The sequence below is a fragment of the Symphodus melops genome, assembly GCF_947650265.1.
Source record: "Symphodus melops genome assembly, chromosome: 20".
Classification (NCBI taxonomy): Eukaryota; Metazoa; Chordata; class Actinopteri; order Labriformes; family Labridae; genus Symphodus; species Symphodus melops.
Genome location: NC_136710.1, coordinates 19620564 through 19644518, shown reverse-complemented (window position 1 = coordinate 19644518; position 23955 = coordinate 19620564). Strand labels below are relative to the sequence as shown.

General features: G+C 44.5%; 1 protein-coding gene across 22 annotated transcripts in view; it reads left to right on the top strand.

Annotated features, from left to right (window-relative positions):
• The window catches only part of camk2d1 (calcium/calmodulin-dependent protein kinase (CaM kinase) II delta 1), a 65606-nt gene that overhangs the window by 37297 nt on the left and 4354 nt on the right, over nucleotides 1-23955 (top strand). For 3 of the 22 annotated variants that reach the window (XM_079370994.1, XM_079370979.1, XM_079370997.1), the window contains exons 6-16: nucleotides 408-480; nucleotides 5908-6010; nucleotides 7934-8017; nucleotides 8481-8575; nucleotides 9670-9792; nucleotides 9879-9962; nucleotides 10090-10132; nucleotides 11433-11473; nucleotides 13077-13136; nucleotides 14443-14487; nucleotides 17159-17207. In XM_079370994.1, coding sequence (XP_079227120.1) covers nucleotides 408-480; nucleotides 5908-6010; nucleotides 7934-8017; nucleotides 8481-8575; nucleotides 9670-9792; nucleotides 9879-9962; nucleotides 10090-10132; nucleotides 11433-11473; nucleotides 13077-13136; nucleotides 14443-14487; nucleotides 17159-17207 — 800 coding nt within the window. Of the gene's footprint in view, nucleotides 1-407; nucleotides 481-1471; nucleotides 1545-5907; nucleotides 6011-7933; nucleotides 8018-8480; nucleotides 8576-9669; nucleotides 9793-9878; nucleotides 9963-10089; nucleotides 10133-11432; nucleotides 11474-13076; nucleotides 13137-14442; nucleotides 14488-17158; nucleotides 17208-23955 lie in introns of all 22 variants that reach the window. The other 19 variants (XM_079370995.1, XM_079370999.1, XM_079370990.1 and 16 more) reach the window with 11 other exon arrangements.

Sequence of the window (23955 nt, the reverse complement as noted above, 5' to 3'; positions counted from 1 at the left end):
TCAGGGTGACGGCTCCATCCGTCTTTTTTGCAGAATTACCTGACAGAGCTTGGATTCAGACTTTAAAGTCGTGTAGTTCAGAATCCTTTCAGTGGGTCACTTCAACATGTCGGCGTAAAAAAAAAAAAAAAAGTTCAGACCTTTTTCAGTAAACATGAGAAGGATTTTTAAGTTTGAACCTCTTAAGAAAGAAAGTGATTGTTCTTCCCAGACATCCTTTAAATCCTCTCCTCTGTGGATCCACTGCTGCTGCTGCTGCTGCTGTTGTTGTTGTTGTTGTTGTTGTTGTTGTTGTTGTTGTTTCATGTGTTTGGTGTGTTCAGTGTGCCGTTGTAGTTCCTGACATTTACCTGTTCTCCCTCTTCCTCTCCTTTCTGCTTCTGGCCCCGTGTCTCTCTCCTCCACAGTCACTGCATACAGCAGATTCTAGAAAGTGTAAATCACTGCCACATGAATGGCATAGTGCACAGAGACCTAAAGGTTAGTAAGTGACGATAACAACCAAATAAAACACAGAAAAAAAACTCCTGCCCGCCCGCCTGCCCGCTCACGGCACCTCGCCTCGCTCCTCACTGCCTGATCAGATTAACCCTTCACTGAGCTCCCTCTCCTCCACCGCTCGCCCTCACTCAGCGCTCAACTCCGCCTGCCTGCCTGCTGCAGGGCATTGTGGGTGAGCTGGCCGGAGTGGAGGCGAGAGGTCATGTCGTATCGAGGGTGGGGTGGGGGGGGGGTCCTCATCATGGCCGGCCCCTCCTGTCAGCCAGGGCTCAAAGTGCATGTAGCCTCTATGTGAAACCATGCTCTGACACTGAGAGGACGCCGCCTGAGAGACCAAGAGGAGGAGGAGGACCGTTTGTTCTTCTTCACATTTTATCTGCTCTCCAAAGTCTGACACGAAAGTCGTCCTCGATGGCAGCAAGTGTGTCGAATAAAAACTTCTCCAAACATCATTTTAATGTCAATAAATTAAAAAACAGAGTTGAGTACTCTCAGCCTGCTTCTGTATCTGTCAGTTTGTAAAGAAGACGACAAAGTGTCCGCCGAGCGTTTCCTTCTGAACGCCAGCCTCTCTTTTTTTTTTCCTCATTAGTTTGTAAAGAGAGAGAAAGTGTGATGCTGTGTAACTCTTCATCAGTGAGCAGCAGTAAGACATGTCCCCCTCCTCCAGTCTGTCAGGCTGCGGCCTCCAGTCGACCTGGAGCTAACACCACTTCTGTTCTGAGACTCGGGCAGAGACTTGGCCGTGTTGCGTGAGTCGCCGATCAAATCAAAGTTTTGTTTTCTTTCCTGGGTGGGATTTTAAATTTGGAGTAATCGGTCTAAATTGAGCCACATTACGGCTGTGATTGTTTCTGCTCGGCCTCGTTGCTGACGCGGCCATCCCCCCCCCCCCCTCCCCGAGTGTCAGAGCGAGCTCTCAGAGTGGTAGCTTGTCACTAACCCACGGCCCCCTGGTGTTTGCATGCAGTCATTGCATTCAGCAGATCCTAGAGGCCGTGCTCCACTGCCACCAGATGGGCGTGGTCCACCGCGACCTCAAGGTAAGTACGCTCACCTCCACCAACAAAAACCACACACAACCCTCCTCTGTTGCTCCGGGGCTCCGACGTGTCCGCTCTCGCTCTGTTGGAACTCCAGAGACACGTTACACCCTCAGCTGTTATCAACCGTGAGTCGCTCTAATGTAAGGGGTCGGCAGGGGAGGAATAACCACGTCTTCATCCAGTCAGGACGAAATAATACATAAATAAAAGATAAACTTGAAAAGGTCATAAGAGGGTGAAGAAAAACTTTTTTTTTTCTTTTTCGTCGTTCTGTGTGGATCAGGAATTATTTGATTTCTCTTTTTTTTATTTAATCTGAGTATTTGTTGAATTTGGAGCTTTGGCGGTTTATATGGAAGATGTATAAACGGCTGTGCATCAGGTCGGGGGTTCGATCCCCAGCTCTTGGCGAGGATCAGTGTAAAAGAGCTTTGAGTAGAAGACCAGAGAAGAAACACACAAGCTCAAATCCATTTACTGTAAAGTTAAAATGGACAAAATTCAATTTCAAAAACAGTTCATTTCAGTTCTGTTGTCATGGAACAATGAAGACAATCCTTCCGACATTTTGAATTCCAGGTGATCACAGACGGCTGGCAATGACTCGCAGGGGGATCGAGCTTGCACTACAGTTTTCTGAGTCTTTTATTTACGAACGTGGCGTTTCAGTTTGAGACCCAGTGTCTTAAATTAGCACCCAGGTTTTATAACGCTCTCCCTATAAAACAAACCCAGCAGAGCCTGCATGCCTTTCGATTGGCTGTGATTGTGCTCACACTTCCTGGTTAGTTTTACTCTTAAGGTATCTTCTGATCCCTCTCATATTCCTGGAAACTGATTGTTGTTATGTTTTCCCTCGTTCTCTGGACTGTCTTGTAACCGGGTCCTAAAAGTTACACATAAAGGGTGATGGCGTTCTCTCCTCCTGGTGGAGTGATGGAGGTTAATAAAAGACCCACAGTGGTCGTATTTCCATTCCTAATGCTTCTATTTCTCACCCTGGTTAGCCCCCAAAGCTCTGATTTGCCAATCAAATGAATCAGGTGTGTCTGAGGTTTGCTTTATATCCAGCAAAGTAGGCTCATATTTTTGCATGGGCCCTCTCTCGGCGCTCTGATTGGCCGTTGCCAGGCAGCAGTCGCGGCTCAGAGCAGAAACACAAAGGCAAAACAAATACAAGCAAAACAAATACAGAGCAGAGGCGCTATGGAAAGCACTGTGGGCCTCACTCTGTGTGTGTTCATCGGATTTTATATCTCGAGACAACGATTCTGGTTCATTCAGGGAATAAAACACACGCACACACACACACACACACACACACACACACACACACACACACACACACACACACACACACACACACGATGCAAAGTTGAGTCCTTGTAAAGCTCAGAAGCTTTTTCTTACTTCCACACTACTTGTTTTTGCTCAACTTTATTCACATCTTTATTGCAGAGTAGATCATACATTGAACAGAAATGCTGAAAGACGGGAGACGGCAGTTTCATATAAAATGCACTTTAAATTATCTTGGAACTATAGTACAAACATGCACGTGTGTTAAGTATTGATGAAGGATGATCAAAACGTCAGAACACACTTCCTACCGGGTTCATTGTTTAAGTCTGTGGTTTCAAATCTTCTGCAAAAAAAGTTTATTTAGCAAAGGATGTCTCCTTCAGAGTGACTGCATGTCAAACACAAGCGGCGACCTCCAATGTGGAAAAATGAAGCCGATGCACAAGTTTCAAAATCCTGCAGTTCCTGGAGTGTCCACTAGAGGCTGGCTGCAGTTCCTGGAGTGTCCACTAGAGGCTGGCTGCAGCGGCACAGGAAGTCACATACACACCCATTCAAAAAGCCTGTTTTTACAGCAGACATGAACATGTTTACAGCCTGCTTCAAAAAACCAAATATGAGTGATTAGCAGCTCTCAGCCTGTCGTTAGCTTGACTGAAACTTGGGGGAGCTGCACGGAGGCCGCCATCGATGGGACTCAAGAGCCCCCTGCTGGAACAGACGAGTGACGTCACTCAGCCTTCGTCCGTTCATATTTACAGTCTTTGGTCAAATTATGCAGTGATCATTTCAAAAACACAAGATGACGATAGCCAGCATGCTAAAATAAAAAAACACTCAGTCCTCAAATCAATGTGTGATGTCATGTCTTGAATCCAGCTCTCATGTCCAGTCTAAGATTTGAACAGAGGCGGCCTGTCTTTAAAAAGTTTGTATCTTAGCTTGGAGGGGCCGGTCACTGTTACACCTCATCCTAAGGGACGAACAATTACCCACAAACTAACCCAGTAAATATCAAAAATCAGCCTCAACCAGACCTGGCTTCATTTTTCAGCACTGGAAGTTGACGCTTGGGGTAGCACTAGCTCGGCTAGCAAGTAGCATCCTTAATTCATCCTTAATTAACGGTTACATTTATTGGGTCAGCAAAGAACAAAAAATACTTTTATCCAAAAAACAAACAAACACACACAGTCATTAAGGGTAGTGATTAGTTGTTGGGGTAGATACCAGTCAAACACAGTCTGTGTATTTTCTGTGACTGGGACCACAGGTCACTAAATGAACGCCATGTTGAGGCTTCAAATTACAGACTGAGACCATAATCGGTTGGTGATAGTAATTTACTGACAAGTGGAATTATTTCCTCACAAGCGCATTATGGAGTTTGTTTTCTTTTTGCATCCAGTGCAGTTGCCCCCTGCTGGACAATATAAAGAATGCAGGTATCATGCAAATTTGCCCAGGCTTCACCTTTCAGACCTGAAGGCAACGTCCAGGTTACATTTGTTTTTACCAGCGGTGGTTGCATCGGATTTGGTTTAACTGGTGACTGTGACGTTCGCAATGACTGCATGATACTAATGAATGCATTTATCCCGACTCCTCCTTCTCTCCTTTTTTTTTTTTTTTTTTTTTTTTACCTCCTCTCCTTCTCCTCATCCTCCTCATCCTCAAACCTTTGATGAGTCAAAGGTTTGAGGAGCTGCACGACTCAGAAATCACACGCTCAAACATCCCCGAAATACAAACACTGACTGATGGGAACTGATTCTTGTTGATTTCATGAGTGACTTGTTGCTCATGAAATCAACAAGAATCTGCTTCTAGCAGAAAGTCTATGAGGAGCTGCGTGAGCCATAATTCATTCTGGGGTGTCTTTGATACATCTGCTTTCTGAGGAGAAAACTCATCATGGATGTCTGAGTGAATCGTGCGACAAGAAAGAGCAGAATTTCTTAAGAAATATTTGAAGTTAACCTTTTTATGACCAAAGTGAAGCTAGCTTTTGTGCTGTGTCGTAACATCAAAACGTATCATCTGAATTATGACTTACAAACTTAAAATGTTAAAATCCAACATGGCCGCTACAAGGAGCAATGACTCTTTTATCTTAAAGGATCTTAATCTAAAGGAATCATTGACTTGAATCATGTTCCCAAACTAAAACAAAACGAGTGGCTGCATTTGGATCAGAAACATTACAGCCTGATTTTCAGTCAGTCTACTGGAGCGTACTTTGAAAACGTTGTGTTATTTATTTAGAGTCAGAAATATTTACCATGGACCCGCACTGAAAACAAGAGCATGTGCAAGTGAAGTTTTAAAAGAACATTTATATGTAAAGACCTCAGAATGAATAAAGGCTTTTCGTATTTTCCATATTTAGTTAAAATGTTCCCTTTTGATCATCATCCCCCTCTTTTATTGTCTGAGCACTTTACAGCTCAGTAGTTCAGAATAATTTCTAATTTGGCTTGATTAAGGAAACTGCTTTGAAAATGTCAGAAAATACATAATTCATCTGTTTGCTGCGTTTTCCCGAAGCCTGCCCTCCTCTTCTTCTTCCTCCTCCTCCTCCTCCTCCTCCCTCTGCTGCATGAGGTTTGGCGTGAGTCACGGTCGGCCTCTTCTCACCCGCTCTTGTGTCCACCAGTCGGGCTCCCACGCCCAATTTCACTTCAGCTCGCCAGCGCCTTGTCGGATGAAATCTCCTCGCGCTGCCGGGCTGAGGTCAGCCGTGGTCGCGGCCTGGATGTGAACACGAGCTCAGTGTGTGTAGACGCTGCACTCTGACTCAGGCCTCCCTGCAGCAGATTTTCATCTGTTCGACCGAGCAGCTGCTGCAGTCTGCCTCCAGAGCAGCTATTAGTCCTAACTGCTGAATCTCACATTAGTCATTATTACCCTGATAATCATCCTTCCTGCTGCCGAGATAAAAAGCCTCTGAGCTGCTCGTAACAAAGAAAAATACAACAATCTGTACCTCAGACATATTTGCGATTATTTCTGTGCAAGGTGCTGAAAGCTTTTTTTTTGTCTTAACCTTCACTCAAAGCCGGAGAACTTGCTCCTCGCCAGCAAGCTGAAGGGAGCAGCGGTGAAACTGGCAGATTTCGGTCTGGCTATTGAAGTTCAGGGAGATCAGCAGGCATGGTTTGGTGAGTACCAAGAACTTCACATCTTTAGTTTGGGTTCATGTCTTTATCGGCAGCAGGATACATCTGTGAAGACCGCACGATCCGAGAGCAGAGTGCTCCAAGACCGAGACCAAGAACGAGACCAAGACCAAGAACGAGACCAAGACCAAGGCAGGATGAGACAAGACCAAGATCAAGGCCCAAGACCAAGACCAAGGCAGGGCAAGACAGTACAAGGACCAAGAACGAGACCAAGACCAAGGCAGGGTGAGACAAGACCAAGATCAAGGCCCAAGACCAAGACCAAGGCAGGGCAAGACAGTACCAAGAACGAGACCAAGGCCAAGGCAGGGTGAGGCAAGAAAAGACCAAGCCCAAGCGCAAGACCAAGGCAGGCCAAGACGAGACCAAGACCAAGGCAGGGCTAGACAAGACCAAGACCAAGAACGAGACCAAGGCCAAGGCATAGTGAGGCAAGACCAAGACCAAGAACGAGACCAAGGCCAAGGCAGGGTGAGGCAAGACCAAGACCAAGAACGAGACCAAGGCCAAGGCAGGGTGAGGCAAGACCAAGACGAGACGAGACCAATATCAACCATAAAAAGTTCTTGTGTTCACATTTTGACACGGAAAGTGACTTTACTCTTTACTGTGAGCGAACAACATGAACACCGCTGACGTCGTTCTGATCGAGTTGTTTCCCTGCTGTTCTTGAACTTGGACAGATTTGAGGTTCTCCATCTTTGGGGCTTAAAATGATAATGTCTCGGTTCTTTGGCTTCGATGTTCGTGAGTTTACTGACGCACATTTCAAACCTCTCTAAACGAGTCGTTTTCTCTCAGCTGTGACGTCACAAACACTTTTCTCAGCCCGCCGCTGATCGGCCATTTTACTCCAGCTTTTTAATTCGTCTTTTTAAAATGCAACCGTGTCATCGGATCATCACAGCTGTCTGAGGAGACGAGGTGTGCCACTGCTCCGGGCTCCGGTCTGGATTAGAATATTTTTCAGACCCATTTCTTCTCTTTATTCCCTGATGAGCGGAGGTATAATTGGTCTGTTCCCTCAGCTCCAGCCTCCATCTGGAACCAGTTCACTCCGTGCTCTCACTTTACTACCGCTCGTACTACGTCTCATCGCCCGCAGCATCCCACTGATTCTGTAAAGCGGTTTTTAAAAGTAGGCTGCACGCTGCCGCTCACGAGCCAAACTCCCACACACACTCTTTCTCAGAGCTTGTTAACCTCGCCTCTTAAACTTTACGGGACCACTGATCCCCGACTGTGACAGGTTTGGTTTTCGGAGGCGTTCTTTTAACGAGCTTTTCATGGACTTCCACACGCAGGAAGAAGAATACGTTTCAGGATCAACGTTGGAGTCGTGTGCGACACGGCTAAAGCGTTTTACTGACTTCATAAAGTCCACAAAAGAAATAAGAACTAGTTGGCGTCGCAGTGAGGCTGCAGCTGTCATTGGAGGAGAGGCGGAGCTACACCCAAACATGCATCGTTTCCTTTTGAACTTTGCATGTTGATGTTGACGTGAGACTCGACCAATAAACAGGCTCTCAGTCCGGGATGTGCACGAGAAACAGGAAGTCTTTCCTGGAAGTGGCTAACGACTGGCTTCACTTTAATTAGACATGAACATCCTTCAGCAGAGTGGATCAGACAGACTATGATAGACGATGACTGCTGATTGGCTCAGAGAGCTTCCTACATTAAGATCAACAACGTAAAACACCAACTGTCTTTTTTGTTGTTGTTGACTTTTTAAACCTCAAATCTGAAGTTCAAGGTGAGAGAAACAGAATCTTTGCAAAGTGATTCAATAAAAGGTGAAGTCCTTGAGCTGTGATTTATGTTCTCAGATGATTTAAAGCAGGTTTATACAAACATGCTGCTTCTGTATGATGTGTTCATGTGCTGATGTGTGTGCTCCAGGTTTCGCCGGCACACCAGGATACCTGTCCCCAGAGGTGCTGAGGAAAGATCCCTACGGCAAGCCGGTGGACATGTGGGCCTGTGGTGAGAGTCTGAGTTCACACACACACACACACACACACACACACACACACACACACACACACACACACACACACACACACACACACACACACACACGCACACGGTTTAAAATGACAGCCCTTACCCGGGTCGAGGGCAAAGGAATTTAAAATTTACAGTTAAGGTTCAGAGCTGTGTGTGCACGTGCGTGTGCGTGCGTGTGTGTGTGTGTGTGTGTGTGTGTGTGTGTGCGCTCTTTATTTAGATGGCAGTGAATGTGTGTTCAAGTTTACCTGCATTAAAGACTTTTTGTACAAAGTTTTGGACTCACAATTGAGTCTTTAACTTTAGTGTGTTAAGATCTGAAAAGGATTTGTGGGTCACGATGTGAGCTGTCCGTCAGGATTAACCATTGTGTGTGTGTGTGTGTGTGTGTGTGTGTGTGTGTGTGTGTGTGTGTGTGTGTGTGTGTGTGTGTGTACAGGTGTGATCCTCTACATCCTCCTGGTGGGATATCCTCCGTTCTGGGACGAGGACCAACACAGACTCTACCAGCAGATTAAAGCTGGAGCTTATGACGTGAGTTTTGATTGACTCACGACTCAACAGACTCGATTTTCATGAATACTTTTCAACATCATCCACAAACTCTGGACTCTGGACTCGCTGGTCACCCTCCCTCTCTGTGCAGCCTGACTGTGGCCTCACAGTCTGCACAGACCTGGGCTGATGTGTTGTGAACAAGCGGTGTCTGCTGTCTGTTCTCCATGTCGCCAGATGAGAGGAAGGAAGAGGGAGACGGATTAGAAAATGTTTGAGGTCCCCGTCATGCGTGATGAAGTCCAGTGAGTCGGTCTCCTTTTATAAAGGACGATGCTGCAGCTTCGACCTGACGGGACGATGATGGAACGAGAGGGATTTATTGGACGTTCATGTCGCCTTTCAGCAGAACAGAAATGTGATTTTCTGCTGCCAGGAGGGGAAATGTGTTTAATAGTGCAACAAGACAGAGAAATGACCACAGAAGTGCACGAGGCCGCAGTCGATGCTACTCCACAGACACGAGAGAGTGATGTGATCCATTGTTTTAAGTCCTCTGAATGTCACAGTTATCTGAGATTCACTGAGACTGAACAGTGCCGTGTTTTTAATCAGGTAACAGAATCAAATTCACACCTCTACATTTGACGCTCGTGACACCGCGTCCTAACGAGCGCTAGATATCGAGAAGAATGATCAGACGCTCCGTTTACGCCTCTTTAGACCTTTTTTGCTGTTACAATCAATAAATGTTGTGCTTTTATTTTGAAGGTGGACTGGTGCTTTTTCGACTCGAGTCAGACAAAAGCACCAGTCAATCACTCACATCGTTTTTGGTTCTGTGTAAAATTTTGGGATAGCATTGTTCAGACATTCTACGTTATAAGATTCCCAGAGACCCTCGGGTTGTGTATCTGGACCTGATCCTGATCCAGATCCATAAAGACTTAATCCGTTAGAGAGATTTCTACCTTTTGAAAAAACGAAAACGAAGCTCCTGGGTATCGAGAGATAAATGCTCCGATGCCTCATGACACTCACGCATGTAAATAAAAAGTCTCAAAGCATTTTTATTTGACTCATCAATCCAAAAACATTCATATTAAGGCGTCATGTTGTCGTCAAACCAACAGTTCCCGTCTCCTGAGTGGGACACGGTGACTCCAGAGGCCAAAGACCTGATCAACAAGATGCTGACCATCAACCCCGCCAAGCGAGTGACGGCGACCGACGCTCTCAAACACCCCTGGATCTGCGTATGCGTCACACTCGTTCACACGTACGATCAGATCACACGCTGGCTCTCTTCTTCTTCCTTCTGACCGTAACCGTCTCCCTACAGCAACGCTCCACCGTGGCGTCCATGATGCACAGGCAGGAGACCGTGGAGTGCCTGAAGAAATTCAACGCTCGGAGGAAACTGAAGGTGAGCGAGAGAGCGAGCCCTGGCAGAGCGCCGGAGCTCCATTCGATGCTGCAGCCTCATCACGAACGTCTCCGGCTGTGTGAATAGTCCACTTTGTTCCCTCAGTGTTCACTTCCTCTCTCCCCAGGGCGCCATCCTGACCACGATGCTCGCCACTCGCAACTTCTCAGGTAACGACGAAGGTTTACCAGGACGTTTCAGCTTTTTGTTTTGACTGCAGCTGGCCTTTAAAGGCGACGACAGAAGTGGCGTACGGATCGATGCAGAGCCATCTTCAGGTCCTTTGAAAGGGCAGAGCATACAGACGGGCTGCGGCGTCATTGATTGTTTCTGTATTTGATGAATGACACTCGGGACGTTTAGTTTTGTTATCCCAGAAGTGTCTTGAAATAATTTCCCCTGAGTGTGAACATGGCCTCAGTGTTTGTGTTTCTCTGTCTTCCCCTTCTCGGCCGTGACACCTCGTGGAAGGTAAGTGTCCTTGGCTCCGTCGGCTCGTCGTCCCCTCGCTGTCAGACTGAACTCTTTAAGTTTCATGAAGACTTGTGCATCAGTTTTCATTCTGAGCCGGTCACGTTGGAGGAAAAAAAAACAAAACACAACTTTACTTTTTAAAATCCCAGAGAGTCTTTCTTTAACATTTGTAGAAAAGCACTGAATCGGTCGTCCACCTCGCCTTTTGTTTGGGGCAGAAAAGTGATGACTGCAGCTCTTGCATGAAGCGTTTGAGCTCTGGAGAAGAAAGATGCTGCATGTGCCTCCTGTCTCCATGACAACGGTCTGTCATGGAGTATGTTTTTTTTATTTTTTACGTACTTCGTAAAAAATGGGGGAAAATTCTGGTTTTGCGCTCTTATGACTTACTCTGTTAGCGGCATGCTGCTCACACACACACACACACACACACACACACACACGGGCCACTCTCTGTTGAAAAGCTCGTCAGCTGTGAAGTGCTCCTCAGAAACGTTTCCTCCAGTGTGACCGCTGAAAGACATCTGAAGTCACCACAAACATCAACCTGCTCGTTTGCACCGTTGAATAAATCTTCCGTCCTCGTTGCATCACGTGTTTAACCCTCCGCCTGCCAAATAAACAACCACCTGTGTTTGTGTCTCATGTGCATGAAATCACCACCGCTCACATCTGTCTCCATCTTTAACCTTCCGTGTTGTTTGAGGTTCAAACCTGGGCTGCTCGCTGTGCGGCGTGCGGCGTGACTGAGCCTCCTCTCGTCCTGTCACGTTCCACTCTAATGATTCAGCTCAGCTTCGTTTCATCTCCTCCATTAATTCCCTTTTTCTCCTCGGCTCCCAGATCCAGCAGAGCTGACTTTGAGGATGCTCGTAATTGGCCATCCTTGAACAGACACCGTGCATGTGTGTGTGTGTGTGTGTGTGTGTGTGTGTGTGTGTGTGTTAAATGAAGCTGCACACTGATTTCTGTGCATTGTTATTTTTTTCTCTACAGCAGCCAAGAGTTTGCTGAACAAGAAAGCAGATGGTGTCAAAGTAAGTCCAGCTTCCTTCTTTCACTGTTTCCTCATTTCAAGACTTTTAGTTTTGTTTTTACATCAAACTGCAACCTCAGCTCGCGTCTGTTCTCTGAATACTTCAGTTAAAAATAGAAGCGTCTGTAAGTCGGGATTGATTTCCCGAGTGGGAGTGACGGAAAATTTACCGATAATTATCCTCCTCTGCATCGTCAATCACCGAGAGGAGAAGAAGAAGAAGAAGAAGGAGGAGGAGGAGGAGGAGGAGTATCTGTTGGAAAGTAATAACTGCTGATTAAATTAGGATCTAACTGAGTGGGGAGATTGCATTCAGCTCTCTGTCACTCTTCATTTGAGAATCTTAAAATAAAAACCCTTTTTTTTGTACCCTTCAGTCAAGTCTTTCTTTTTCACTCGTTTTGAGTTTAAAGAGCCAAATTCTTCTTTTAACACCCCGAAAGCTTTTCATTCTTTAAAGGGACACTACACTCACAACACTTTTTTTCACTTCACATATTTGGATTTGGAAAATCTTTATTGTCCCCGAGGGGCAATTTGGTTTGCAACAGAAGTCCATACAGGCACAATAACATAAATATATACCTATAAATCATAACTGCTCTGGATGACACCATGACGGAGCCAAAGACCAACAGGTATCCGTTAGATATCGACCTCTCTGTCGGCAGAAGTCTGGACTCTGCATGCAGGGGGGGGCTGAGGGTCTCTCACCAAGATCATTCAAGTCAACGCCTCCGATCTTTAACTTTCCCAGCCTGTTTTTGTTAGCGACGCTGACGCTACTGAAACCAGCAGATCATCACAAAAGTCCACATTTGACCCCGACTGAGTGAGTGACCGAGCTCAGTGTGAACCATCCGCCCCAGGTTAACTTTCTCTCCCTCTGTGTTGTGGCTTCTCGGTGCAGAAGAGGAAGACGGATGGTACAGAGCTTTTGAGGGTAGGCCTGAGCCTGGAGATGTTTGTTAGCTAGACTGACCCCTGCAGAGGCTAGTTAGCAGTAGACACCCCCCACCCCTTTTTTTGTTATTCCACTGCAGTGCGTTTTTCAGGTTGAGGAGGCGAGACATGACTGAACAGTCAAAGCTGTAAATATAAATCAACATATTCACATGAAGCTAAGCTCGCCAGAAATGAACCGACTTCCATGGTGTGGCGTCTCTCAGCAGGACTCGCTTCATCATCAGGTCAAAGAAGTGAATTCAGACTCTCAAGTCGTGAATCATTCTTTCACTGAGTAATTGGCTCGTTTGTTTCACTCCAGACTCTCTGTCACTCTTCATCAGCCCTTCAAAAAATCTCCTCCAGCTCGTTTAGAAAGAGAGTCATTTGGGTTTCTTGGTTGTTGGTTTTCTGGTGTATTTTCTTGGTTTCTCACACAGCTGGTGTCTTTGCTGGTCACTTTTTATTCGTCGTGCATGCTGACTGAAAACTCACCGACACTCGCTGTTTGGCTGCTGCTCTTCAGCACACCTCTTGTTCCACTTCTTTTTTTTCTCTCCTCCACAGCAGCTGCTCGAAGGGACTGAACACTAAGCCTGTCACTTCTGTCACTGTCCCGTCTGTCTGTCTGTCTGTCTCTGTCCACTCTGTCCCTCCAGATCAACAACAAGGCCAATGTGGTCACCAGCCCCAAAGAGCCTGTCCCCACTCCTTCTCTGGTACACTGTCTGCCTGCCTCGCTGCCTGCATGTTTGCACGACTGTCTGTGCGTCTCACTCCGTGTGCACACTTTCTGTAGCATCTCTTATAAAACGCTTCCTCGTCTTTCCACGAAGCTTTAAAAACGTCCTTGGAGATTGTGTAACACGAGCGGTCTTTCAGCTTGCTTTATTGCATCGCCGCGTTGCTCTACATGGGCTACATTCTCCTTTTGTTGTTGATGACGGCCGTAATGGCAACTGGAGCCATTGCATAACAACTGTGGTTTATAAGATGTGGGGAAAAGTTTCAAGCTTTTGTTGTCAAAACTGGAACAGGAAAGGTTTTTTTAAACCACAGCATGCTCTCATTTGAGTCTCTATAACTTCTTGGTTTTTTAAAGTTGTGCTTTAAAACCTGCGTTCTCCTCATGGCCAGCAGGGGGACACGCCACTGGTTGTGAAATCATTTAGTTGCATTTGTCAGTTGGTTATTCCTTCAGTAATCACCTTCACCGCTACGTATGCCACTGAATTACATCGAAGAAGGTGCAGCAATGATGGTGTACCAGGAAATAAGCACAGTCTGTTTGTTTACCTGACAAGAGAAGCAGACTAACTAAGCTAATTAAAGAGCTTATTGATCAACGAGCAGAATCAGGTGCTTTTATTGTAAAATGCTGCGTAACCACAAGAAGAAAAAAAAAACGTGAAAGTCCTGAACATGTGAGTTGAACGTACATCTTGAAATGGATTTCTTTTCCTCCTCTTGTTTCTCTGGTTTGGATGTTTTTTGTTTTTTTAATTTCCTCTGAATAACGCTGGTCTTTGTTGGTGTCTCTGTAAAGTTGTGGCTCGCTGGTCTAATGCCGGACTTTTCTGTCTTTTTATAAAACCTTTCCTAAACATGAAGTCTGTTGGATCACCAGGTCGGATAGAAGATCATCTTCCATAGCTGTCTTTTATCTTTTTGTTTGGGTAAAACGTGCGTTATGAGACTTGATAAACTGGATGTTCAGTATATATTGTCACGACTTCACGTTCTTTAAAATCCCATCCGTCTCCAACTGTTTCATCATGCTGTTGTGACTCTGTTTTTAGCAACTACTTACTTCCCTGAAGTGACAATAATGTGACCCCCACCCCCCCCCCCCCCCCCCCCCCATCCCTCCAACGCACTCCCTCCCTCCCTCCAACGCACTCCCTCCCTCAGTTTTATTTTTCTCTCCTGTCTTGTTGAATAATTGTATGTCAGACTTTCTCACACTAACTCACACTCTTGTTGTGCATCAACCTCTCCTCCCACTTTTGGTCTTCTCTAATCAAGGAGCCTCAAACCACTGTCATCCACAACCCAGCTGATGGAAACAAGGTATTCAGCTGGTCCGGTTGGTGTTGGTCTGGAGCTGTAGTTTGCTGCTGATGTGTGCGTCATTTAGAGTTAGACACTTAAAGGGGATTGTTGCTGTTTTTAAACCAGGGCCTTGTTCTTTTTTTATTCCGGTGTCCAAATCACTAATAATGACAAAATTATGGAAATTCCCAAGCAGACGACTTCGTCTCTGGACAGGCTGCATTGGCTGCAACATGATCCTCAGGGTTACAGTATGCACCCGATGAATCGTACATTTGTTTACAGTGCTTGTTTTTGCCGCTTATTGAAAGACTTAGATCTTTATTTAAACTATCAGAGATACGCTGCGAAAATAGACTAATGAAAATAAATGAGTAACAGCTCGAAGCTGCATTACTGACTTTAAAGAAGCCATATTTAACTCTGACACCTAGTGTTTAGAATGGGTACTGCAGTCCAAATTCAAAAACCCAACAGAGGTGTCTCGGAGGCACTGGTGGAGCAGACAGCTCCCAAGATTCGATGTTTGCCACTGAAGCTTCAGTGTTTAGCCAGATCTGCATGTCGATCAACAGTCGGCTTCAGAGCGAGGCACCCACTCTCCTCGATGAACAACATACTAAAAACTGTGACTTTACATGGCAGCACACTGGAGGTACTGCTCTGCCCATACAACAGTTCCTTAGATGTTTGTCCTATTGTGCGAATTTTAAATGTTTTGGCAGAGGTAGACCATTTCCTTCTTACTGTTTTTGTCAAAGAGGTTTGGTGACTTTGAAGAAAACATTTCATCTGAGAGTAACAATCTGACCCTGTAAAGTGTGATTACAAGCACTTTTATATCCCGCGCTTTGAAGGGTTGCATGTTCCCCAAAAGAGTATTGCAGCCATTGCGTCCTGTATCCTTATCGTCATTTAGATCCAGAAATCTGTATTGAACATGGCCCAGGTTGAAAAAACTACTAAATGACCCTTTAAAGTTGCTTCTGATGGGGATGATGGAGTCCCCTTTAAGCTCTTTGTGACGTGACCAAACAATGGACTGCTGGTATCATAAGACAATGCATGCTGTGATATGGTGTTGCATGTGGTTCGTTGACTTACAGTGATGTCATTTTGCACTTTACACATGTTGCGTAAGCTATTATTCCAGTGTTTAAACCCTGGATGAGCATGTGCAACCATTGTCACTGTGTCACGGCAGACTCAGTTTTACGGTTGTGTGACAAAGGGGATTAAACATGCTGCTGGAATCAGATCATGAAACCCCAAGCGTAGCAGAGCCAAATCCTTTAGAGAGTAACCCAGACTCCATCCTCTGTGTTTGGGTGATTTCACTTTGCAGATGCTTGGAGCTTGAGGATCATGTGCAATCCATCAGATAAAAATGTTTTTATGTGGGCATGCTTTTAGCTCTAGTTTTGTGCAGTGATACGATGGTGTTGTTATCATATTTGTGGTTTAAAAAATTGTGTTGTGTCTTGTCAAATCAACACAATCAACAGTGCACTTATGTTTCTTAGCTTGAGCCAATGCAGTGTTTAAATTAGTTTGTTGTATTTTTAAAATATAATACTGTTTATGTCTATTTGAAACAGGGATACGAATAAAAAAGGTGATAAGGATACTTGTGGTTGAGGTGGTGAAGGATCCATGTAATGGGATTAAGGTTGTCAACATTTTTGATGCTTTTTTGATACCACGTATTTACAAAAAAACAAAAACCAAATACATTACCATCTGTTATTTTAAAGGTCACATATTCTCTTTTGCTTAAATAACTCTTAGAGCTCTATACTCTATAAACCCCTCTATTTCAGCCCTGCTCAGAACAGGCTGTTTCTGTGTCTGTAGCTTTAAATATGTAAATGAGCTGTGTCTGACCACGCCCCCTCTCTGGAAGGGCTCGGGTGCACTCGCTGCTTTCTGGCTCCATGTCCTATTGTTTACGGTGAGAAGGCAGACTCAGAGGGCAGAACAAACACCTAGCTGTGGGAGTGTCACCCACCTGGGGGAGGGGCTACTGCCCTTTGTGATGTCATGAAGGGAACATCTCCAAGCAGGCCTGTTTGAGCACACATTTTCTGAAAATTGGAGCAGGCAGAAGACGGAGAGGATGGACTTTTTTCATCATTGGAGGGTTAGGAGACAAATTAAAGACACATGTTAGAGTTAAAGGAACATGGAGAAGAGGATTTTGCAGAATATTTGACCTTTAGTGATCGATAATACTTAACATAATCAGAATGTTTTAAAAAAATCTGTTTTATAAGGCTAGCGCAAAGGAGAGTTACGAATTTATCTTGAAAAATGTAGACAAACTCCAACACAGTCTAAATTGCACAAATACATTGCCAATGTTTGTGCAATTGTGTTTTTCGTTGCCGTGGTAACAAACAGGTATCAATATTGTTTGATTTTTACTAATATCATTTTAAAGTTTAAAATTCAGGTATTGTGATGACCCTTGAAGAGATTTATTGGGACTGTTGTTTAAAACAGGATGTTCCATAAATGATTGCAGTTATATGGGGGGGAAAGGAGGACGAGGCTTTTTGAGAAACATGGAAATGAGATGATGGTAAACTTTCCTGTGGTGAAAGAGAACCATCTCTGTAATCTTACTTTTGTGCTAAGTGCTTTTTTTTTGTTGAGGGCTCGTTAACTCATTACTTATTTTCTGCTGCAGGAGTCCAGTGAGAGTGCCAACACCACCATCGAAGACGAGGACGTGAGAGGTAGGACAGTCCAGACTAACATAAACTCCAACCCTGTTCGCAAAACAACACAGACTCCCTCTTTAAAGAAAAGAAACTTTCAAACAAACAAAAAAATACATCCGAGTTCATGTCTTTTTAACCTTTGGGTGCATTTGACCATTTTCACATGGCAGCCATTTTTCTGTGATGTCACATTCAGGTGGGAAGCTCGACGGTTCTTTTCATGCAGCGTTTAAGGTCGTGCAAACAAAAAATCTGACTCTATATTTCACTCCTCCCATTGAACACTGATAGTCAAAGGAGACACTTGGCCACATATCACATTTAAAAAACATGATTTACAACCCTTTAGCTTGCGTAAAAGAGCAGGAAACGTTAGCATTTAGCCTCTTTCTAGCTAACGTTTTTGTCTGAGAATAAAGGATGCTATAGGAGAGGAAATTCTAGATGTTAATGATCATCTTTAAGTTAGCTTTGTCATTGTTAAAGGAGCAATGTGTCAGATATCAACTGAATAAAATCATAAATTAACCTTACTTTAAAACTGTCATCATCCAGTATGTCCTTCTTCCAAGCTTAGATTCTGCTCCTGAATGCTCTGGATTTGATTGGACCAGAGAAGGTAGGCGGGGCTTTGAAGGCCGTTTTGGACGCCCCTGGGTTTGCCAGATATGAGAGCAGTTATCAGGTGAACAGGTGTTGCAGCGATGGAAGCGGGCAGTGGAACTGCTTCAGATAGAAGTGATTGTACCCGAGCTAAAAAGCCTCTGCATGTTTCTAATAAGCTCCAGCAGCAGAAAGCTGCTCAAACTAGGATCAATGTTGGAGATGAAACATGGAGAGAGGTTAGAACGCAGAAAGCTTTACAGACCCATGCAGAGCTGGCTAAACACTGAAGCTACAGTGTCCACCACATGCAGAGCTGGCTAAACACTGAAGCTACAGTGTCCACCACATGCAGAGCTGGCTAAACACTGAAGCTACAGTGTCCACCACATGCAGAGCTGGCTAAACACTGAAGCTACAGTGTCCACCACATGCAGAGCTGGCTAAACACTGAAGCTACAGTGTCCACCACATGCAGAGCTGGATAAACACTGAAGCTACAGTGTCCACCACATGCAGAGCTGGCTAAACACTGAAGCTACAGTGTCCACCACATGCAGAGCTGGCTAAACACTGACGCTACAGTGTCCACCACATGCAGAGCTGGCTAAACACTGAAGCTACAGTGTCCACCACATGCAGAGCTGGCTAAACACTGAAGCTACAGTGTCCACCACATGCTGACCTGTGTGAGAGGAGGAGGGGGAGACAGCTCAGTCTGTTTCATACTTTGAATACTTTTTTTCTAATAGGCTATTTCTCGATATCTTAAAAGCATTTTTCTCTTGGCTTCTCTTCCACGAACCCCTTTTTTTGTCCAGACTTTATTAGAGGCTTCCCACCATGAACATGACGTCACCTGAAAATGGTTTGTTGTCATGTGAATACCTTCTGCCTCTCAAATGTTTGAGGTTTTTGAGGTCACCATACATTTCACGGGAGCAGAGCTCGGTGTTACTGATTGCATGAATGTGTTACATCTTGTATTTTTTTTTCCTTATTATTTTTATTTCTCATAGTCCGTGTTTCTTCATCCCGTGTGTCCCAGTACTATCTGCTAAGACTTTAACCACCATAAAGGAAAAGTAGAGTCAGTGTGTTGACTGTTCTGGGTTTATTTAAAGTCTCATGAGAGGCGTGTTGAGCAGCAGGAGGATGATACCTGACACCCTTCATTTCAAAAGGCTGAAGTCTAACAAAGAGGGGGGAAAGAAGATGGCAGAATAGAGAAGACCTTTTGAGCTCGAGTTCAGTGAGGAGAAGAATTCAGACATTTCCTCCAAGGGTCCAAAGAGTGGAACTAATTTGTTGTGTTTTCTGGTTGTTTACGACAGCGCTGACCTTTGTAAGAACAGAAATACTTCCCTCGTTCACAATAACGTGTAAACATATTTATCACCTGATTTATGAGCATCCTCACAGCCGCAGAGAATTTTCATCTTTAACACTTCACACAGATGCCTTTCATTCATGGCGTCGTCATTTCTCAACGCTTGAGTTCCCTGACCTGACAAAGTTTGGGTATCTTTACACTGCGCTGGTTATGATAGCATGACTTCATGTTGTTGTTTTTTTCTCAGAGAAGACATTTATGTTCTTCTCCTTTCCGTCCATTATTCTTCAACACCACTCAATAATACCTCTTCTTCTGTCTGGCTGTTGTTCCTCAAGTAACAGAATGAAAAACTGTAGGAAATCTGAAGAGGATGGATTTCAAAACTGGGGGCATCTTTTGTTGTAGATATCTGCAGTGGTGCTTTTGCAGAGAATTTGTGGCAGGAAGTTAAAAAAACCCAAACAAAAACAAAGGCAACTACGTGTAGTTATTTATTTTTATTTTTTTGGATTTAAAAGCCAAATGTCAAACTTTTAAAATCTACAAAAATCTGCATTATAATTGAATTCTGTATTTTGGACACGGCCCATACTTGGGTTCATTTGAAACACAGGTGTATGATCACCTCCATCTGAGCTGTGGGGACAATGGGTCTAAATTTAGCAACATTTCTCAGCTGATAAAAACAAGAGCAAACTAGACTAGATTACATGTAGGCAATTATCTGCCATCCAAACTTTGATGATGGAGACAGTTCAGTCGAGTCAGCAGTTCAGGAATATTTGATTGTTTCTGAGCTGTTTCATACATCGGTCTCTTAAAAAAACACCAGACTCCATCTATTTTTAAAAGCAGTTGCTCTAGTAGTTACCTGTGATGCTTTTTCTACAAGGTGAAATACTCTAAAATCACAACTTTCCTTCTCAGTTTCCTCCCTATTTATTCTCTCATGCTCGTTCTACACTGATCTGTTCTCAGCTGGTGGATCAAACTGTCATTGCCTTCATGCTTTTCATTCATTCTTCATTTCATCTTTTCCTTTTCCCCCACTTGTTGTAACACCCTCCTCCCTGCTACGCCCACTTTGTACATCTCCATTTCCCTTCATCCATCAATTCATCAATTCTTTCTTTAATCCATCCTTAAATCCATCCATCCATCCATCCTTCCTTCCTTGCTTCCTTCCTTTCATCCATCCACCATTTGCTCTCAGTACAAGGTCAATCCTCTAGACCTCAAATCTTCCATCTTAAGCACTTAGACTACTCCACCTCTTACCAGCAAACCTCCCGCTCCCGCTCTTCCTCCTCCTCCTCTTCGTCCTCTGCCTTGCTCTCCTCCCCCTTCTCCTCCTGCTGGTACTGTCCCATCGTTTGGCCCACTGGTGAGGAGTGCTGCCACTTCATCCTGTGGTCACTGGTGGCCGCCTACCTGCTCCTCTTCTTCACGTCTTCTTTTCTGGTCTTTTTCACTGACCGTCCCAGCTCATGCTACTGCGGCCCCCATCACGCCCCCCACGCAGGGGTCCGACCCCGAGCACGGGGAGCCCCTGCCCTGCCTGGGCCCCACCGACTCCCAGTGTAAGTCCATGTCCCAGTTCTGGAAGAAGACCCTCCAAATTCCCCCTTCTGTTAATCTCACTGAGAATATTCATGGGTGTTGCAGGATCATAGGATTGTTTAAAATAAAAAAATAAAAAAAATCAATTTAACAGATGAGTGGTTTTGGAATCTGGCGAGTTTTTGTTTACTTTTTGAATTTTATTTTATGTCTCCAGGCGTTGAAAAGATGTTGTTATTCTTGATGTAGTTTTGTGTTTCTTCTGAGTTTACTGAGAGAATCCCATCAGACTTTTGTGAAACATCTGTAAATCACACTAAACAACGCCTCCTCCTCTAAGTGCACATCAGCTGTGTAATGGCGCCCCCAACAGGCCTGAAGCAGTCATGACCGCCTGTCTTCTTTAACAAGTTGTAGAGTTGGAGTGGGAATCGTATTCCGAAATATTGCACATAAAAAGTGAGACCCAATGCAGACGTCCTCCTTCAGGGGTGGAGCAGACCCTCACATGTTGACTGAGCAGTGAATGGGCCTCAGACCTTTTAGAACTTGAGTCTGGAATCAGGAGGCGTTCTTCATTTCAGGATGCAAATACTCAACTTTAACATCTTTATTTAATGTGATACGACAGAATCAGAATATGATGATGGCCTTTGGGTGCAAAGGTTTTCAGATTTGGAAAAGTTGAGAAAGTGACGTTGGGACTGATTTCTCATCGAGATGCCATTTGCAAACATTTTCTGATTTAACACAAATAATTCTTGAAGAGCTGCTTGTCATTTTGTAAAATCTCAAATTTGATATCCTTCGTGGATTTGTATTTCAGGCATTTTCACACCCGAGCCCGATCCACTTTAACCCTTTTTATACTGTGTTTCGTTCGAGCCAGCGGCGCCACGATGCTTTGCTCCGTGTCACATTTTACTTTTGATGGAGTACGCTGCGAGCACGCGCCGAGATGGACAAAATAGAAGCCGGACAGGAAGTTAGACACAGAAACTGAACATCTGGGAAATTTCAAAATAAAACTCCAGATCGTATATTACATCACGTACAGAAAAGGAACCTGCGACAGATAGAGGCAGAGGTGGACCAGCAGCTTTGTTTTGGGACAACTTGTAGTGACTCTACTTTGACTCCTATAAGCACTATGGGATTATCAAACTGGTTTCATTGGACATATTGTTTGCATGTGTTACAGGCAGGTGATCATTTTAGACTGCAGCTCTGTATTTGAGACTTTGAACTGATTGTCAGTTTTTGCGTCCTCGTTTGACTCGCCGTGGCGCTCTGCACTTCCAGTAAAAGCTTCCGCGCTTTGTGTCTTCTGGCACGACACTCTTTCCTCTGCCGAGCATCCGTTGACCTGCATAGTGTCTTTGTATTTATCACCGTGTGTGTGTGTGTGTGTGTGTGTGTGTGTGTGTGTGTGTGTGTGTGTGAGAGTGAGAGTGAGTGTTTCTGTCCATTATTAGAGCGTGTGCGTGCCAGCCCTCCATCTTTCTCTGCGCGCTCTAATAGGAGATCCCGGAGGAAAAAAACCGATTCATAACACAGCTGACAGAGTCTCAAAGGGCATTACTTCCACCTCACATACTCAGGAGTCATCTCAGTTTTCTTCTGGCCGGGTCTGAGCTGCTGCTGCTTCTTCTTCTTATATGAGAAACAAACAATGTTTTTAAATAGCACAGACTCTGAAACTCTCAGATTGTTAAGTGTTGTCAGACTGTGACTCTATACACAGAGAGAAGTGATCCCCTGCTTTGTGATGCTGCAGAGAATATCATATGTGCTCTTATGGAGTTGATGTTGTGGCCTGATAGTAACCCTGCTTTTATAAAGATCTTGATGTAGATACAGTTTGTATTTGATTTGAAACAATGACAGAAGATGGCTTCTTTATAATTTGTGGAAATGGCTACTTGTGCGACCTTTACATAAAAAAGTGGTTTTACAGTGGTTTTACAGGGAGAGCGTTTACTGCGCGATGTAACTGTGTCAGCGTTTACACGGTTTGATACAAGAGGAAGAGGAAGGTGACGGATGAATCTAAGAAGAGAAAAAGAGAGGGAGTGAGAGCGAGCGAGAAGCAGAGTGTTCATCCCTGCACATATTATTCAGAGCATGACGTAACGTTAGCTTGTATTGTTAGCGGTGTCGTCGTTTAGCAGCTTTATAGTCTGCAGAAAGTCGTCTGAGGCAGGGGATGGGTTTGAGTTGGGAACTGTCGGGTTGCTAGTTCCCAACCACTTCCTGAGCTCTGCTGGGGCGCCCTTGAGCAAGGCCCCTCCTCCCTCCACCACCACCAGCGCCAGAGCACCATCAGTGCATGTCCATAGGATCCTGTTTGGGAATGAGTATATTTCATCCTGTGTGTGTGTGTTGCATGTTCACCAGAGTGTGAACGCCTCATTTCATCAATCAATACAATAAAATAAAAACAAGAAAAAAAACCTGTCTCAGGTTTGATACAAATAAATAACTAAATCCATCTTAAGCTTTCCTTCTTGATCTGCAAGTTAGATTTAAAAGTCTCAAAAACGACCCTCTCCAATGTAGACATTTATCCTATAGCCATCATGAGACAGTTGAATACACATACTACAGAGCTGCAGGATTAAACTAAATACACACAGAAAGCAGCTCTGTCGAAGCTAGCAGAGTCAGATAAGCGCTAGAGCTCAGACTGTCGTTTCTTCTTAACATGTATGACTTCAAGTTTAGAGCAGTGCCAAGCAGCTTTTGTGATGTGACAGTGGTGCTCAATCACTTCCATGTATTTGACATCTACTGTACATATCAACATTTATTTATTTATTTATTTTTTCAGTATATTGAGTAAATGACTGTAGTCCCCTTAAAGACTGTGACGGGTCGACTTTGGCTCTGCTGCGGCCTGTGTGCATACTGATAGAGTCTCTGTAAATATTAGCTCAAATTGAGTTTGCTATTTGCCAGGTAAAGTCCACAGCTGGTGCAAGAGGACACTTTTTGATCATTATTTTAGCTGTGTCAGCGTTTTTTTTTTTTTTTTTTCAGCCAATCAGAGGAGGGTATTCTAGTTACCTGGTCTTCCTCTCTGTCTCCTGTTTTATAAGCCGAGCTCAGGCTGAATCTGCGTCTTTGAACTTAAAAAAGTGAGCTGGGGAAAATGCTTCAGCTGTTTGCGGTTAGTTGGTTGGTTCTGTTGACACTGGAGGGAATGGCTGCAAAGGTACAGCAGCAGACGGTGAGTGTTCAGTTAGCGGGGAACAACACGGACCC